Raw genomic sequence first — 15,939 nt, 5'->3', positions numbered from 1 at the left:
CACACACTGAAGGAAGAATTTGTATTGTGATATCTATTGAAAAACTGAAAATTTTACTAAATTTGAACATATATACTATATTAACTGGCAGTCCAAGCATGTAAAAGAATGTTCAGATAGTATTTTTCATAATAAACAAATGCTGTCAACAATCCAAATGTCCTTTACGAGGTGAATGGATGCATGGATATTGACATAACACAATGGAACGCTCTATAAGAGTGAAAAGAATGAACTGCTGCTATGTGCAGCATCATAGGTGTATCTCATTAACAACACTAAGTGAAAGATGCTAGGTACAAAAGAGTGTGTACGATATAATGGCATATAGGAGCACCTGGGTGGTTCAGTGGTTGAGTGTCTGCCTTTGGCTGTGTTCTTGATCCGAGGGTCCTGCGATCTAGTCCCGCATCAGGCTCCCCTCCAGGGAGTCTTCTTCTCCCTCTGCCTATGTCTCTACCTCTCTTCCTGGGTCTCTCGTGAATAAATACATAAAATCTTTTAAAAGAACCAATATAATGCCATTTATAAAAAGTAAAAATATATATGTACAATAATTTTAAATAATTTATGCTAATGTGGTAAACATGTAAATTTTAAAAAGAGAAAAAGGCTATGACTACCATAAAAGGGTAGTGATTCTTTCTCAGGTAGAAGGAAAGTGGTAGTACTGAGGAGGTGTTATCTTTAGGGGTGCTGATATTGAGTGGTGGTTATGAGGTTGTTTATTGAAATCATCAAACTGCATATTTCTGCTTTATATATTTCTCTCCGTGTATAGTTAATTTCACAATTTAAAATATTTAAGAGTAAATAATAGAATATAGTTAATAAAAATTGTGTTTTAAAATAGACATTTTTTTATGTTGGAAATAATCCAGATATTGATTTTTTTAAAAGAAACTAGTTTATACTAATTATATAGCATTATTTGACAAGGTGAAAATTTTAATATTTTATTCACAAAAAGAAAAGTCATATTTACTTGAATGCAAACAAATCATAAACCATTACTCGTTTTAACTGAGTTTAAAGTAGAAAAAAATTGTTCTCTTTTTTGCATAAAAATGTTATATTCAATTTTAAAAAATAGCTATAATTAGAAGCATGAGATATATTTGAGTTAAGTAAATATACTACTTTAGATTTTCTTCACTTTTCTCTTTATACCTCTATATTCTAAATTAAATAGTACGTCTGTATTATGGCATTAATTCAAGAATATTTTAACTAGACAATTCACCTGTCATAACAATACTGTTTATTTGTTACAAAATATTTATCCAATGAATGTTAGATCAATATATGAAGTTTATTTTAAGCTGATAAACTAGCTGTTCATTCCTAACCTTACAAAGTAATTTATAAATGCTTATCTGTGGGGATCCCTGGGTGGCTCAGCGGTTTAGTGCCTGCCTGCCTTCAGCCCAGGGTGTGATCCTGAAGTCCTGGGATCGAGTCCCACATCATGCTCCCTGCATGGAGCCTGCTTCTCCCTCTGCCTGTGTCTCTGCCTTTCTCTCTCTCTGTGTCTCTCATGAATAAATAAATTTAATCTTTAAAAATAAAAAATAAAAAAATAAATGCTTATCTGTATAAGACATTTAATGCTGTTTCAAATACAAAAACATGCTTACTTAACCTTTTTAGAGTTTGAATTTTAAAAATACCATATATACAAAAATGTTCATCACAAAATAATTAACAAAGGTCTATAATTAGGCTACTTATAATATTAGGCATAATCACACATTATCCATTTTCCCTATAGTTCAGAAATTAGCAATTCATTATTATAGAGTGGTTTAACTATATTAGTCCTCCTTGCAAGTAATTTTTTAAATAAATGAAGTATAAAAGTATTGAGTGAATGACAGATGTCTCATTTACTTCAAATCCTAGAAAATTAGTTGTTTAGTATTTTATTTATTAGTTGAAAGTATGCTTCACCCTAACTCATCATAGTTCAAACCAAGCAATACATTGATACAGAACACATTTTCTGTAAAAAGATGCATTTATTTCTTAGTTTAATGGCCATTTTCAAACAGCTTCAGAGGCTCAATCTCTTCAAATGCATTAAAATACTGTATATTTCTTGAAAATTATAAGAAATGTATATCACTGTATCAATTATAACATGTAAACATATAAAGAACATGTTTAAAGCTAATATGTGTTAATGACATTTATTTCAGACCTAAGGCAGCTGTTCTGGAAACTTTCCGGTGCTTGGTATTCCTAATGTTGTATAGAATTGGTCATCTGAAGCCTTTGATTCCTTCCTTGTCATTTGCTTTTGAGGTAAGACATTTGTTTTAGGAGGCTATCACATGATTATACAACTATTGTGTATTATACCCATTCATTCAACAGTGTTCTTGTCTATTCATTTTGTGGCTAGTATTCATGGGAAACTCTTACCTATTCATTTACCTAACCATACTGTATTAATTGTGTCATCTGGAGCTAGTTAATATGTTGAGTTTCAGCTTTCTGGTCTTTAAATTTGGATCAATATCATTAACCTCTTAGAATTGTTGGACAAATTATATTGCATGATGTTTATAAAGAAAAATTAGTCCACGTAGTTGGTTCTCAACAAGTAAACAGATTACAGAAAAGTATTGGCAGAGACTCTTCCATTTGAGATTTTTCTTTATAGGCTTTTAAGGTAAAAATTGTGATTAAAATGTCTTTATCAATTACCCACAAGAGATAATGATTCTATAGAAATAAAACCACTGATGTCACTGAAATCTTTCTACGCCTGAAAAATATTAAGTTATAATTTGATGTTCTATGATGACTAAAACATCTTCCAAGAACTTCCAAAACTGTGGGGATATATGTTTATTATCTCAGATCTTAGATAACTGTTAAAACTTTTTTTATTCTCATTATTCTATTAAATTAAGGGTTATATAACTTAACCTGATCAGCCTACCAACATGCCCAGGATATGAAATATGTGACCTTATTTAAAAATGAAACATAAATGCAAACATTCCCCCAGCATCAATGAAAAGACTAAAGCAAGTGCTTTTATAATTTAGTAATGATAGTAAATTGAAGAAAACTCTTTGGAAAACAATTTGGCACTACCATACAAAGCATATAAGTGTAAAAATGAGGGAGGATATACATATATATATATATACACATGTATATATTTATAAATATATGAATACATAAACATACATATAAATATATAATAAATGTATTTATTATATGTATGTAAATATATCTGGAAAGATAAATAACAACTTAATATGTGGTTGCCCATGGGAAGGTGAACTGTGTGACTGGGAGAAAGAAATATGGGGAAGATTTTCTTAATGTGAAGTTAATATCCTTTACTATTTAAAATTTCTGCACCACCTGAATATATTTCTTACTTTAAACATTGTGTAAATTTAAGAAATGATGCAGAAAATGTTAGTATCAGGCTACTAGATATCATCTAATCTAATCCATTTTGTGTTTAAATAGGCACTAAATAAAGTTTATATAACAAGTGCTATAAGATTGTTTCTTTAGATTACAAGCTAAAATCAAAATGAAAAAGCATATATTACACGTATTTAATGAGATTTGGAAATATATATGCCAAAAAATAAAATATTAAAATCAAAGAATAGCATTTTCACATTCTAATGAGGAAAGATATTGTAATTATAGGTATGTAATTATAGGTATGAAAATAATTCCACGTAATGAATCTGCTCTTGGGTATACTGTGGTAGTTTATCTTAAATGCTCCATAAGCAAATAGAGAATGTGGATTCTTTAAGGTAGCCATGGTATAAGCAAGTGGGATGTAGGCTTACAGAACCACATTGCATTTGGGGTTCATTGATGATGGGATAGTAGAGGACTGTGTAGTGTGTCTAACTTTTGAACATGATGAATTCTAATGGTGAGATGCGGTCCATTTACTTATTTTAGTAAGTAGGTGAACATGAGTGGCTAGGACTTGAGCTTGGAAGCCCCATTGCCTGAATTTGATTTCTAACTCAGGAACTTGCTAATATTTGTCAACTTAAATATTCTTAGCTTTGCCTTCCTTGTCTATGAATGGATGAAGTAAAACTGTCTATCTAGTAGAATTTTGAGGATTAAAGGAGAACCTGTATACGAGATTTAGCACATCTAAATCTCATTAACACATGCTTAGCATTCAGTACCTGTTCAATAAAAAATAGATGCTATTATTATTATCATTTTATATGAAATGAAAAATTCCTTGGATTAATTCTTTGGTTTGCCTCAGGATCCAAAAGTCAAATTTGGGAACCACTGGCTTAAAGGAGCAAATAATGTTGAGCCCAAAAGTCATGATTATGAATTCTTAGCCTAATGCTGACTCTATGACATTAGACTCTGTGCCTCAGGTTGTTTACTGTAAAATATATTTAATGAGAGTTCACATGCACTGAATTTTACTGTGTTCTAAATGCCTTGCTCCTATTATTTCATTTAATCTTCATGTCATTGTAATAGGGTGTAGCTACTATTATTATTTTTATAATAAAAAAACTGAGTTACAGAGAGCTTGAAAACTTGTCTGCATTAACATAACTAATAAGGAAACCAGTCAGAATACAAACTCAGTCTGACACTGTTACTCAATTATCTAGTGACATTTCCTTCCATGTAAGGATAACAATACTCATGCACTTCAAGGGATTTAGATAAAAAAAAAAAATACAGATGCAATGGAACGAAAGGTCTTTGAAAAATGTGAAGACCAAATAAAGGATCGTATCATTTTGACTCCAAAAATGTTTTGAAAAGGCTTCAATAATTTACCTCTGAACTATCTTTAGTTTATGATTCAAGGGAAGGAAGACAATGGCAAAATATTTCAGGCTGCTTACCTACTCTTTCCAGAACCTGTTCTTGTTCATCTAGGCATGCACACGGCTGGTTCTTCAAGAATGAACACTGACTGTGATTTGCCAATGAAACATTTCCTTGACATGGTGTATTAATATGTCTACTTATATGGTTTGTTGCAAAAAGTTAATGACACAAAGGTAGCATTATAGGAAGCACCTGATACATGTTAGTTAATATCATTGTTCATGTTTACTATTAGTACTATATTATAATTAAAATATTGCTGCTATTATTAAAGCATTATCATCATCATTATTATTAACCATTGAATTTCCATTGGTAAAACTGAACAAATCTTCTGCAACTGGAGGTAACTATATGTAAAGACCGGGTTAGTATTTTATTATCAACATTTTACCTATGAAGCAGCCTTTTCTTTCTTTTTAGAGTTCAAAAAAAATTTAAATTACAAGTTATCAATTTTTATGTTCCTTAAACTCAAAATTTAAAAAAAGTCAGTTCTTATAATCTTAATTGTAAATTTAATATTTGTGTCTTCCTCACATTAGGGTTTTATGTAAATTCTTACTACTTACCATACTATTAAGATAACTAATTCTTTGCCCCACATAAGGAGAATAGAAACCTAACAAATAGCCTCAGTGACTACATTTAATAGGAATCAGGGGTGATCACATTATAATGACACAATGTTCTCATCATTTTTCTTTGAAGCTATCATTAGAATCAGTGTCATTGAAGCGATTAATCCCTTGTTTTATAAATTAATTTTGTATATATTGGTAGCATCAGCTTATAGCCCTGCGACTCTTTTTCTATTTATCTAGAAGGCTGGTTGGAAGTCTTTCTGTCATACTGCTTCATTATGTAAGTCAGATGCTATAGATTTGTATGGTAATCATCCTTCTACACTAAGTGAGTGTACCACTGGCCACACTTACAGCTATAAACACATACACACAAGCACACACAGAATGGAAAATTGGCCTTCAATTAATTACCAGTTCCTAGGTAATTATAATTCTGAGTCAGAAGTACAAAGTAGAATTTAAATTTGATCCTGTGACCTGGACGTGGCAGATTTATTCCCTTTAGCTTCTATCCACAGAATATGAAGTAAGGGAGTGGTGCTCTGGGTATCTATAAATAGAATTAATTGCTATACAAATGTATAGTTGTTTATTTAGTGTTTGCAGTGATTAGCCCATACCCTTGCATATTTCTTTAGCTAGGTTTATTAATATTTTGACCACCAACTCGTGTAAATTTTTTTTAAGATTTTAAAAATGTATTTTTTTATTTTTTTATTTTTATTTTTTTTTATAAATTAATTTTTATTGGTGTTCAATTTACCAACATACAGAATAACACCCAGTGCTCATCCCGTCAAGTGTACCCCTCAGTGCCCGTCACCCATTCACCCCCACCCCCCCACCCTCCTCCCCCTCCACCACCCCTAGTTCATTTCCCAGAGTTAGGAGTCTTTATGTTCTGTCTCCCTTTCTGATATTTCTCACACATTTCTTCTCCCTTCCCTTATATTCCCTTTCACTATTATTCATATTCCCCAAATGAATGAGAACATACACTGTTTGTCCTTCTCCGGTTACTGTGGCCAAGTTCAAAAAGGGTGTTGCCTGAGTTCTCCTCTGGGATTTTGATGGGATCTTGTCTCACATTTAGATCTTTCATCTATTTTGAGTTTATCTTTGTGTATGGTGCAAGAGAGTGGTCCAGTTTCATTCTTCTGCATGTGGATGTCCAATTTTCCCAGCACCATTTATTGAAGAGACTGTCTTTCTTCCAATGGATAGTCTTTCCTCCTTTATCGAATATTAGTTGACCATAAAGTTCAGGGTCCACTTCTGGGTTCTCTGTTCTGTTCCATTGATCTATGTGTCTGTTTTTGTGCCAGTACCACACTGTCTTGATGAACACAGCTTTGTAGTACAACCTGAAATCTGGCATTGTGATGCCCCTGTGGAATCAGAAAAGACCCCAAACAGCCAGGGGAATTTTAAAAAAAATGTATTTTTTTAGAGAGTGTGAGGGAGGAGCAGGTAGAGAGGGAGAGAGAATCTCAAGCATACTTCCTGCTGAGTCTGGAGCTGACATAGAGGTCAATCCCATGACCCTGAGACCATAACCTAAGCTGAAACCAGGAGTCTGATACTCAACCAATAGAGACACCCAGGCACCTGTACCTTTTTTTTTTTACTTGCTTTTTCATTCACAGGAAATTTGATAGAAAAACAATCCCTTCATTTTTTCATCCATTCATTTCTCACTAACATACAGCACAGACATTTTTTTTCTACTAGCTCATATGCCTGTGAGATTGTGGTTGATTTGCCTTCCTTACATCAATGACCTTAAAAATATTTGACCTGATGTGCCTTTAAAGGGAAGATAGCGAAGTCAAAGATGAATACCTATTTTTGATAAAAATATATGTATAAGATAATGGAAAATACTTGTTTACAGATATTTTGATCCTATGTGTATTTTGTTAAATATAACTTTTTATTTAATTGAGAAAATAGTTAAGGTGCTGGGAAAAGCATTGGCTTTGAAATCACACAAATCAAAAATGTCATTCCCAGCTCTACCAATTGGTTGTGTGGTCTTTAGGAAGTTATCAAAAATAACCACAGTTTGGCTCACTTAGCTTAGTTCTCTTAGCAAAATAAGGAGAATAAAAATCCCACAGGGGTTGTTTTGGTATTCAGAGGACTAAAGGAGACAGAGTCAGTAGAACCTAATATAATACCTCGTTTTTGAGTAGTGTGCATTATTCATAATAATTATATCCATGTATATTATAAACACACATACATATACAAACCACACATACAAACCTAAAATAGTGGTTTTAAAACTACAACATTAAAAGCAATGAAAATACCAACCTGAAAATATTTGCTTTTTAGTGGTCAAATAATTTGAGTTGATTCCAAAAGAACTTTTAGAATTTAAAAAAAAATGGCTTTAGATTTATACCTCAGAAAAAATCTAAAATCAGATTTATGGATTTTAGTCTAAGTCATCAAAATAGAAGCACATCACCCCTAAATAGTAACCCAACTTACATCTGCTGACGATGTACACAAGAGCTGGGTAGAATTTGGATATGAAAGATTTGGCAGGAAGGTGCAGAGCACTTCAATGAGGGAGGAGTGTAATGAAAAGTCCAGAAGCAGAGGAGATCATGGGCTGCTTAAGTGATAGGAACCTAGTAACAACAGCCTGAAGTGTGGCTCCTGATAGGAGGTAAATAAATGCCCACAGAAGATAGAACCAGCTAGCCTAATGCTTTAAATAGCAGGCAGAAATGTTTATTCAACACTTACTGGAACACCTGCTCCAGTAAAAACAGAGCAAAAGCCCTGTCTTTGTGGAGATTAGATTTTAATCAGTGTATTAATTTTTGATTGCTGTGTAACAAATTACCACAAATTTAGTGGCTTAAAACAACACCCATTTATTATCTAACAGTTCCCATGGGTCAGGAGGTCAGGCACAGTTTTCCTCAAAACTGTTCAGACTCTCAAGAGGCTGCATTTAAAGTAAGTATTGGCCAGATTGTGTTCTCATCTGGAGGCTCAACGACGGAAAAATTCACTTCCGAGCTCATTCACGTTGTTGACAGAACTCATTTCCTTGCAGCTGTATGACTTAGGGCCCCAGCTTTTTGCTGGCTTTTGAGTAGAGGCTGCTCCCAGGTCCTGGAGGCTGCCTGCAGGTCCATGCCACATGGACAGCCTCAACATGGCTGCTTACTTCATCAAGCAAACAAGGAGAAACTTGCTTCAGGAAGGGCTCAATCCCTCTTCTTAAGAGCTTTCAGCTGATTAAGCTAGGCTCCCTCAGGATAATCTGTTGTATCAAATAAAAAACAAGTGATTCAGGACCTTAATTACATCTGCGAAATCCCTTCATCTATGCCATATTCTGTTGGCTAGAAGCAAGTCATAGGCCTCACACACACTCCAGGGAAGGGGACTGTACAGGTTAACAGGTCATAAATGGCAAGGGTGGGGATCATGGGGCCACCCTAGTTTCTGTCTGCCAGTTTGGGAGGATTCACACAATTACTCAGACAAATATTTATATACATACACATATATATTTATATTCATATATAGGGTTAGTAGGTAATGATAAGTACCATGTTAAAAAGTAAATGAGGGGTAGAGGAGGCAAAATTCTTTTAGAACATGGTACTCAAGGAAGGCTGGAGGAATTTCAGTTAAGACTTGATGTGAGCGCAAAAACCAAATGCATTCCTGGGGAAGAGCAGGTGAAGGCAACATCAGGTGCAAAGGTGCCAAGGCAGGGTGTGCCTATCATGTACATGAACACTACATGTTTGGAATTGTGTAAGCAAGAGGGAGGGTGATAGAAAATAGAGCAATAATGTGGATCAGACCATTTTGATATCCCTGGATCAGACCAGGGATAGGCCCTTTTGGTCATTGTAATTATCCATCGTACTCCAGATAAAATGACACCCCTGAGGAGTTGGAGCACAGGTGCTATATGAACTGACTTACATTTTAAGATCACTTCGATGGCTGAGTTGAGGACAATGAAAGGAGGGTAGGAAGAGGATGTGAGGACACCAGTTAGGATGTTATTGTAAACATGAAGGTGAGAGAAGTTAATGTCCTAGAGAAGGGAGGTAGTCAGATTCCAGAAGCAAATTTAAAGTAGAAAAAGAAAGCTTTGCTCACAAGTCAGATGAGAAAATGGAAAACAAAACAAAACAAAAACAAAAACAAGAGTCAAGAATGACTGCAATGGCTTTGGTCTGAGAAAATAAAAGAATGGAGTTACCATGAACTAAGATAGGAAGAATCTAGGAGGAAAAGTTGGAAGTGGTAGTGGATCTCCAAGTTCAATTTTATTTGATAGAATTGTGTTTATTGATTTCAGTTATCTTATTGTCGATAAAGTTATTAATCTATTTTGCACAAACAATTCAATGCAGAGAAGATAGATGGGAAGAAAATATACCTACATTTTATTAGTGTTTGTGTTTATGTGTTGTGACTTGAGTTTTTTCTTTGTGATTACTGCATTTTTTAGTGAACATATATTACCTGTAATCCAATATTGTGAAGTCTTTTTTTTTTTTTCAGCCAGGTTTCCCTGTTCAGAGTTTTAAATAGGGGTTAAGATGAAATATGCAAAAGATATGTCTGGACAACCAGAGAGAAGTCAGAGCTTCAGTTAAAGGCACTTGAATGCTGTTGGCAATAGCAGGGAACAGCACAACATGGATGGGTGGGGCTTCTACCAGCTGTGCTATCAGAGTCCCAGGGCTGCTATTTATTAGAGGAGTCACTGAAAAGTAACTGAAATGATGTCATGAAACCATGATTTTTTTGTTAAATTAAGACTATTTTTTAGAGCAATTTAAGTTTTCCAGCAAAACTGACAGAAAGGTAGAGATTTCCCATCTACTCCTTGCCCCCACAAATGTACTCACCAGAGTGGTGCATTTGTTACATTTGTTACAACTGATGAACTGAGGTTGATGCATCATAGTCATCCAAAGTCCATAATTTACCTTATGGTTCTCTATTGTTGAAAATGTTTAGTTTGAACATAGATAGATGATAGATAGATAAATAGATGATAGATAGATAGATAGATAGATAAAGTATCCATTATTATAGTATCACACAGAGTACTTCCACTGCCCTAAAGCTCCTCTGCGCTCTGCCTTATTCATCCTTCCCTGTGCTCCTCAATCCCTGACAACCACTGACCTTTTTGCTGTGTCCATTTTTCTGCCTTTAGTCATTTAGTTGGGATCAGATAGTATGAAACAATTTCAGATTGTCTTCCTTCACTTAGTAATATGCATTTAAAGTTTCTTTGTGTCTTTTCATGGATTCATAGCTCTTTTATTTCTTATGCTGAACATTTTTCCATTGTTTGGATGTACCATAGTTTATTCATTCACCTACTAAAGGACATTTTGGTTCCTTCCGAGTTTTAGCAATTATGAATAACAATGCTATAAATATCCCTGTGTGGGTTTTTGTGCAGACTTAAGTTTTCAGTTCCTTTGGGTCCCTGTGTGGGTTTTTGTGCAGACATAATTTTTCAGTTCCTTTCGGTAAATACAAAGGAGCACAACTGCTGGATCATATGGTAAGAGAATGTTTAGTTTTGTAAGAAATCTCCAAATTGTCTTCCAAAATGGCTGTACCGCTTACCATTCCTGGAGGAGAGTTTCTTTTGCTTCATATCCTCACTAGCATTTGGTCTTAACAATGTTCCAGATTTTGGCCATTCTGATAGGTATGAAGGGATATCTCATTGTTTTATTTGCGTTTACCTGTTGACATATGATGTGGAGCATCTTTTCATATGATTATTTGCCCCTTGTGTATGTGTTTTGGTGAGTTATCGGTTAAGATCTATAGCCCATATTTAAAAGTTTGGTTGTTTTCTTATGCTGAGTTTTAAGAGTTCTTTGTATATTTTGGATAACTTGTCTTCTCATTCTTTTGACATTGTCTTTTGCATAGCAGAAGAGTTTTTAATTTTAAAAATTCAGCTTATAAATTATTTCTTTGATGGATTGTGTATTTGGTGTTGTATCCAAAAAAGCACTGCTGTTCTCAAGATCATCTGTTTTTTTCCTATGTTATCATCTGGGAGTTTTCTAGTTTTGTGTTTTTAAATTTAAATCTCTTATTTTTTAGTAAGTTTTTGTAAAGAGTGTAATGTCTGTGTCTAGATTCATTTGTGCGTGTATGTCCATTTCTTTCAGCACCATTTTTTTGAAAGGACTATCTTTGCTCCACTGTATTGTCCTTGTTCCCTTCTTAAAGATCAGTTGACTATATTTATATAGATTGAATTCCTCCCTCTCTATTCTGTTCCATTGATATAATTGCATATTCTTTCAAGAATACCACACTGCCTTGATCATTGTTGCTTTCCAGTAAGTCTAGATGTCAGGTAATGTCAATCCAACACTGTCCTTCTTTATATTGTGATGGATGTTCTGGGTCTTTTGCCTTTTCACGTAAACTAGAATCGGTTTGTCAATATCACAAATTAACTGGCTGGGATTTTGATGGTGATTATGTTGAATCTAGTCGGAATAACTGACATCTTGACAATATTGAATCTTCCTATACATGAATGAAGAATATCTCTCCATTTATTTAGGTTTTTAAAAAAAATATTTATTTATTTGAGAGAGAGCACAGGAAGGGAGGGGCTGAGAGAGACAGAGAGAATATCAAGCAGATTCCCCATTGAGTGTGAAGCCCTACGTGGGGCTCGATCTCACAACCCTGAGATCATGACCAGAGCCAAAATCAAGAGTTGGACGCTTAACTGACTGAAACACCCAGGCACCCCATCTATTTATTTAGTTTTTTATTTCATTCTTGGTGTTTTCTAAGTTTCCTCATACAGAACTTGTATATATGGTATTTTGTTAGATTTATTACCTGAATATATATATATATATATATATATATATATATAGATAGATAGATAGATAGATATAGATATATATATAGTTTTAATGTAAAAGGCATTGCACTTTTAAATTTTGAACTCCTCTGGTTCATTCCTGGTATGTAGAGACTGATTGAATTTTTATATTAGTCCTGTATCCTGCAACCTTGTTCTAATCACTTATTAGTCTCAGGAGTTTTTTGTGGATTCTTTCAGATTTTCTATGTAGATAATCATATCATCTGCTTAGCTTAGCAAGAAAGGGACAGAACTAGGAGTTTAGTTGTTGACTTTTTTTAATAAATTTATTTTTTATTGGTGTTCAATTTGCCAACATATAGAATAACACCCAGTACTCATCCCATCAGTACCCCCCTCAGTGCCTGTCACCTTGTTGACTTTTTATTTATAGGTTTATCACAAAAAGAAGAAAGCTTCAGTTAAACTACATCTGTATATAAGCTTTTTGGCTTTATTGTCATTTATTTAAATTTTTACCAAGAAATATCATAGGTAATTTTAATTTACGAATGCTGCCGGTAGTATTCTAAGTGGTTTGTAAATATCCTTTCCTCAAATACTCATAACAACTTTATAATGTGGATGCTACTGTATGTCACATTTAACAGATGAAGAAATTGAGACATTAAGAAGACATCCAATTTGCCCAAGAACACAGTTCTGTGTGTAGGAGAGACAGGATTCAAACCCAGACAGTCTGGAATCTGTGCCTTTAACATGCTATACTGTGAATCATGCTTTGAATTGTTTAGCTACTGTTATGTGTCAATGTCGGCTTTTTTTGGTCTGGATTCATTTAGTTACAAGTGATAGAAAACTCAATAAACACTGGTTAAGAAAAAAGTGAAAATACTGATTTACATTTGATGTTGGCATTCTTTACGGCCTACTCCGGGCTCCTGCTTTCTTCTGTCCACCCTTACCATTTCTATTTATTTCTTTTTTTTATTTTTAAAGCTTTTATTTATTTATTCATGAGAAAGAATGAGAGAGAGGAGAGAGAGAGAGGCAGAGACACAGGAGAGGGAGAAGCAGGCTCCATGCAGGGAGCACAATGTGGGACTCAATCCCGGGTCTCCAGGATCAGGCCCTGGGCCAAAGGCGGCGCTAAACCTCTGAGCCACTGGGCTGCCCCCCATTTATATTTCTTTAAACACCATGGATGTGATGACTCCCAAAATTTTATTTCCAGACCAGACCTTTAACCTTAGCTGCAAACGCACACATTCTGCTACCTATTTAAGATCTTCTCTTGAATGACATAGGCACATCATGCAATTGTATATACAAATGTGAGCTCTTAATGTTTTCCCCTACATATCCTGTTCCATCTCAGTAGATTTACATCGCAATAAATAGACACCACAGACACTTTTACTTACTTCATAAATCTAGGAATCATTCTTGTTTTGCCTTCTTTTGTTACCTTTTCAGCAACTTCTGTGGCTTCTGCTCCAAAATACTTAGACTTCATTCCCATTGTTACCATCCATGTTATATGTGTAACATGATTAAATTTAAACTCCTAAATAGATTTAGATGGCACTTAGAATAAAACACAAACCCTTTACCATAAACTATAAGGCCCTCAGTGAAACACTCATACATATACTCAGTTGCCACTACAGGCTCATTTCTCAGCCTTGGAAGTTAAGATAATAAAAAGCTTAATTTTTTATTATTTATATGGGTAAATAAAATTATGGCTCCAATATACAGCACCTGCTTTATTTCTAATAGATTCAGGAGAAATATCATGTAACTTTTCTCGTTGGTATAGTTAGGAATTTATTGGAAAAAAATCTACAGAAAGAAAAGAAGCACCTAATGATGTATCTGCAGGTCACTTTGATTCATCTCAACATTTTTCTTTAATTATCTCATCTTTTAAAATTTAAATATATTAATTTTAAATAGAAAATTTTTCACTACAGTAGTAGATAATTATAAAATTTAAATAGCCCATAAATAGAAATACTCAATTTAAAAGGTCGTAACAATAGATCATTTTTTGAAATAAAAATACCAGTAAAATAATAAACCTAATTCACAAAAGTCATATCTGAAAATTAAATCCTTATACAAATGGGATAATTTGTATTATTCAGCAACATAGGGTTAGCTTTAACATATGTTAAAGCTAAAAGTATTTAGCTTTAATTGTCAAAATCACTTCTAGTATTCTAGTATTCACATTTCCAAGTAACTTCTGTTTCATTTTAAATGTATAATCCCCAAACATTCAGTTGACTGAGGTCAAATCAAACATGTGAAATTGAGATAAGTAAAAAAAAAAAAGTATTATTTGTACCTGAAACTAATGTTACACTGTATATTAACTAACTGGAATTTATATAAAAGCTTGAAACTAAAAATAATAAAATAAAATGAAAATAAGTCACATGATCAAAAAATTAATATAATTAAACAACCTGAAAACACACAGAGAGGTACTTTTTTGTCTCACAGGTCCTGATTGTGGGACATCAACCTTAAGGACACACTCAATAGATACATATCCTGAGTCCTCCAAGAGCTAGATAGAGCATACATTCCTTTCAGGGCACTAGAAGTCCCTGCCAAGTCATGGGGAGTAGTGCTTTAGATCTTAGAGACTTTGGAAAGGGGCTCAGTTTGGAGTGCAGAAAATCCCACCTGTGTCCAAAGACGATATCCTTGGAAGGATCCCTAGCAACCTGTTCTAGAGTTCTGACTGAAATCATATCAAATACCACCATTAGTATGCAACTTAACCTTTAGGAAACATCCTGCTTGTTTTCCAACTCTGGAATCTAATTTGTCATGCCTTCTTATTAGTTACTTTTTCGACATTATTATCTTGCCTGGGCAGATCTTTTGAAAAAAACATTAACCAAGGTTTAACAGTTTGCCACTTCAGGCATTTTCTGTGCAGAAGAGGAAGTCAACACTCAGCAGCAGCAACAATAAGACTGTTCAATATTTATTTATTTATTTAGTAAATATTAAAGGAGTACAGGCAGCACCTGCTACATAGCTGTTAACCAAAATGGAGGACAGCAAGCTGCTGGAATTAAGTTTACATAGAATCCTGAATTAAGTATTTATTGATTTCAAATAACAAAGTATGTGTATGTGTAATCAGTTGTTTCATGTTAACCTAAATATTTGGTCAAAATACCTGAATCAGAAAGTGAAGGAAGGTTTAAGAGTTCTTAGCAGTTTCATGGTTCCTGGATTCTTCATTCTTTCTATTTTGGTTAAAATTCAGCTTTCCTTGGTGTTAATCTGTTTCTGCACAACAAACCAACCCAAAACCAATGGCTTATGGTGGTTCCACTGTTTCTTTCTCCAAGGCTCGCTTATTGAGCTCTCTTCAGTTTAGGGGTCAGGTGGGCTGGGCAATCACATGGGTCACATGAAGGGACTCAGTTTGACTGGTAGAGGGAATACCTTTATTTTCCCTCCACATGACCTCTCACTCCCCAGTGGGCCTTCTTGAAGCCAAGGCTCTGGAACTCAAAAAAAGTCACTTCTGCTGCATTCCACTGGTCACAGCACATGACCAATCTAGCCAAGGTTCCGGGG

General features: G+C 34.2%; 1 protein-coding gene across 2 annotated transcripts in view; it reads left to right on the top strand.

Annotated features, from left to right (window-relative positions):
- Positions 1-15,939, top strand: part of AGMO (alkylglycerol monooxygenase) — a 340,224-nt gene that overhangs the window by 191,749 nt on the left and 132,536 nt on the right. For both annotated transcript variants that reach the window (XM_055314479.1, XM_055314478.1), the window contains one exon: positions 2,199-2,304. In XM_055314479.1, the coding sequence (XP_055170454.1) occupies positions 2,199-2,304 (106 nt within the window). The remainder of the gene's footprint in view (positions 1-2,198; positions 2,305-15,939) is intronic.

The sequence above is a fragment of the Nyctereutes procyonoides genome, unplaced genomic scaffold (assembly GCF_905146905.1).
Source record: "Nyctereutes procyonoides isolate TBG_1078 unplaced genomic scaffold, NYPRO_anot_genome, whole genome shotgun sequence".
In the NCBI taxonomy this organism is placed as follows: Eukaryota; Metazoa; Chordata; class Mammalia; order Carnivora; family Canidae; genus Nyctereutes; species Nyctereutes procyonoides.
This window is presented reverse-complemented; position numbering and strand designations above follow the sequence as displayed.